Consider the following 2,774-nt stretch of genomic DNA (forward strand, 5'->3'; position numbering starts at 1 on the left):
GCCATATGTTGGGCGTTAATTCCGAAATGTTGCAAACAGCTCAAGCTGTGAATAGGAAGAATCCCTTCTTGCATCTGGAATCCTTTAAAAGCTGTTATATCTTTAGCCTGCCCCTTTAAGAGGAGGAGCTGCAGGGTCAGGAGTGGGCTGGGGAGGGTGTGGGAATATTCTCTTCTTCATCTGGAAGATGCAAAGCCTAATGCTCCTCACACCAGATGAGAGGGACTGGCAGAGGGGCTGCAGGCTGAGCCCCCCAGGCCCTGCCCGCTCTCCGCACCTTCCCCACAAGGGTCTGCTGGGTCTTATGCTTCATCCAAGGAGCTGATTGCAACTTTTTAGGAACCGGGAGCCCCTGATTGTCATGAGGGTCTCATCTGCTGAAGACAAAGCCCCCAGCATGTGCCATGCGCAGGACGCAATGAGATGCCGGTAGTTGTGGTCCAGTTCTTCATCCAGCAATGTGCCCCCTGTGGGGTCTCCGGCACTTTGCTCCAACCAGCACAATGTGCCCACTAAAGGGGAGAAGGGCCGAACCCTTGGGATGTGCTCGGAGAGGTTAATAGGATGCCCCCAGCGAGTAATTGCACCGCACCCTGAGGGTCCCTGTGGTGGTCCGAGCTCTGTGAATAGGGCGTTCTGCCAGGATGAAAGCGGCCACGGCGCTGATCGTATCCGGAGTCCTCCTCCTGGTTGGGGGCATTTTCTGGGTATGGAAAGACTCTCACCCGACTGATCACCCTGGATATCTCCCCCAAAGGGCACCCCGAGCTTTGCGCCTCCCTGCACTCTCTCCGCAGACACCTCCAGCAACCGAGGGACCAGAAAATAGTACTGCTGCCTATGGGCACCCGGTGGGCACCACCCATGCGGGGAACCACTCTCAGACCTTTAATTCCCTGGAGCAGGGCATCTTCTGGACTCGGGCGCTGGAAAGGGCACTGCCCCGGGGCTTCTCGGATGAGTACACTTTACACTGGCAGGAGTTTGCCCGGACAGCGAGCATTGTGTCCATGGAGAAGGGCTGCGGGCGCAGCACTAACAGGCTGGTGACCCTATCCGATGGCAGCCGGGCATGTGTACGCTATGGGATCAACCCGGAGCAGATCCAGGGAGAGGTCCTCTCATTCTACCTTTCTCGCCTCCTGGGACTGCACACGGTGCCACCCTGCGTCCTATCCAAAGTAGGTGGCTCTCAGTGGGTACAGGTGCACGCTGAACTGGGGGGCACGGGATGGACGCCGGGCTCGTTGGTCACTATCACCCCTTGGCTTTACAATCTGAGTTCGGTTTTGCCGCCACTAGCCCTCCGCGCCGAAGACGGCAAATTGTTCCCTTTGCGCGAGGAACTGCGCTCGGGTCACCCGGGTGTGGTGGAGCTGGCACAATGGGGGGATCTCATCCTCTTTGACTATCTGACCGCCAACTTTGACAGACTGGTGAGCAACCTCTTCAGTCTCCAGTGGGATTCACGCGTCATGTTGCGAGGGACGAACAATCTTCACCGCACCCCGGACGGGACCCTCGTGCTGCTGGATAACGAGGCCGGATTGGTCCACGGATATCGGCTGCGGGACACCTGGGACAAATACAATGGGCAGCTCCTGAGCACTCTATGCCTGTTCCGCAGGGGCGTGGTCCGCCGATTACGGGAACTGTACTCATCGCGGAAGGCAGCGGAGGAGCTCCACGCGCTTTACGCCGCCAGGGAGCCCTTGGCTGCGGATCTTGGCATGCTCACCGACCAGGAGGCACAGATCTTACAGGACAGGGTGGGGGTAATTTATAGACATGTACAGACCTGCCAAGGCAAGTATAGCTGATAAAGGGTTAACTGGCATCTGAAGGAGCCAGATTCCGTTTGCCATGGACCCAGCACCTACGCAATGGAGGAAGACGAAGGGTCTTTGGGTGCAGGTCATGGTCTGTTCTTCAGACGGGCAAATACTACTGATTGGAGGTCAGTGCTCTCCAGCCGGCGGCTCTCACTAAACCGCATGGTGGGAGTAGTAGTTTTACACCAGCTGGAGACCACCGGTTGGAGGCCACTGTTCTACCCAGAGGGACGAAAATGATATTTCTAACATTTCAGGGACTAAAACCTATAGATAAGCTACTAATAACATTCACAAATGTAACCCAGGCTGATAACAGAGAGCAATAGCTGACGTCACCCTTCCCTCTAACCAATGATGTCAGTTCCTCTCCAGGTGTTTAGAAATGTACTTCTGAATGTTAATATTAATAATGCAACTTTTGTATTAGGTGTGTGGCCCCCGTAAGGTGGGGTCCACGCTGTACATAGACGGGGTCTTATTATCCCCCAACAGCTGTGGAAGAAACCAGGGACCAAATAAATTCTCTTATGAAGCCGGCGATGGTTTTAGTTTATTTTATTTTTTTGCTTTTCGATAAGAAATGATCGTCGATTCCCTCTGGATGTAGCAGAGCTGAGTTTGTCACAGGGGTAAATGTTGGCCCCCGTGAACGTCTGATGGTTAATTTTTTTAGCTCTTGGGTTTAGGGCTGCGGGGAAACGTCCTGCATTATTTTAAGCCTACAGATGTGGCGACATCCCCCTGTAAAGTTACAGGTCGGCTCTGCTACATCTGTGACATCTGTCATTTAGTTTTATTTTTTTTTACATGATATTTGCAGTGAAGAATGAGAATAAATCTGCAGTATCGAGATATTAATAACATTCATTCCCTATTGGAGTGCGGCCCACTGAGTGGGTAAGTTATAGGCCCAGTTTCTGCTTAGACCATGAGACCCCG

The 2,774-nt window shown here is 53.5% G+C and overlaps 1 protein-coding gene across 1 annotated transcript; it reads left to right on the forward strand.

Moving 5' to 3' along the window:
* Window positions 1-208: 208 nt before the first annotated feature.
* On the forward strand, window positions 209-2,372 carry FJX1 (four-jointed box kinase 1). Its single transcript, XM_069740365.1, has 2 exons — window positions 209-1,957; window positions 2,042-2,372. The coding sequence occupies exon 1, from the start codon at window positions 645-647 to the stop codon at window positions 1,818-1,820; it is 1,176 nt and encodes a 391-aa protein (XP_069596466.1). The 5' UTR covers window positions 209-644; the 3' UTR covers window positions 1,821-1,957; window positions 2,042-2,372.
* The last annotated feature ends 402 nt before the right edge of the window (window positions 2,373-2,774 follow it).

This window comes from Ranitomeya imitator, chromosome 9 (assembly GCF_032444005.1).
Source record: "Ranitomeya imitator isolate aRanImi1 chromosome 9, aRanImi1.pri, whole genome shotgun sequence".
Lineage (NCBI taxonomy): Eukaryota > Metazoa > Chordata > Amphibia > Anura > Dendrobatidae > Ranitomeya > Ranitomeya imitator.

Bases quoted from the DNA above. Each gene is read 5' to 3' on its own strand.
- FJX1 (XM_069740365.1), top strand. From the start codon at position 645: ATGAAAGCGGCCACGGCGCTGATCGTATCCGGAGTCCTCCTCCTGGTT.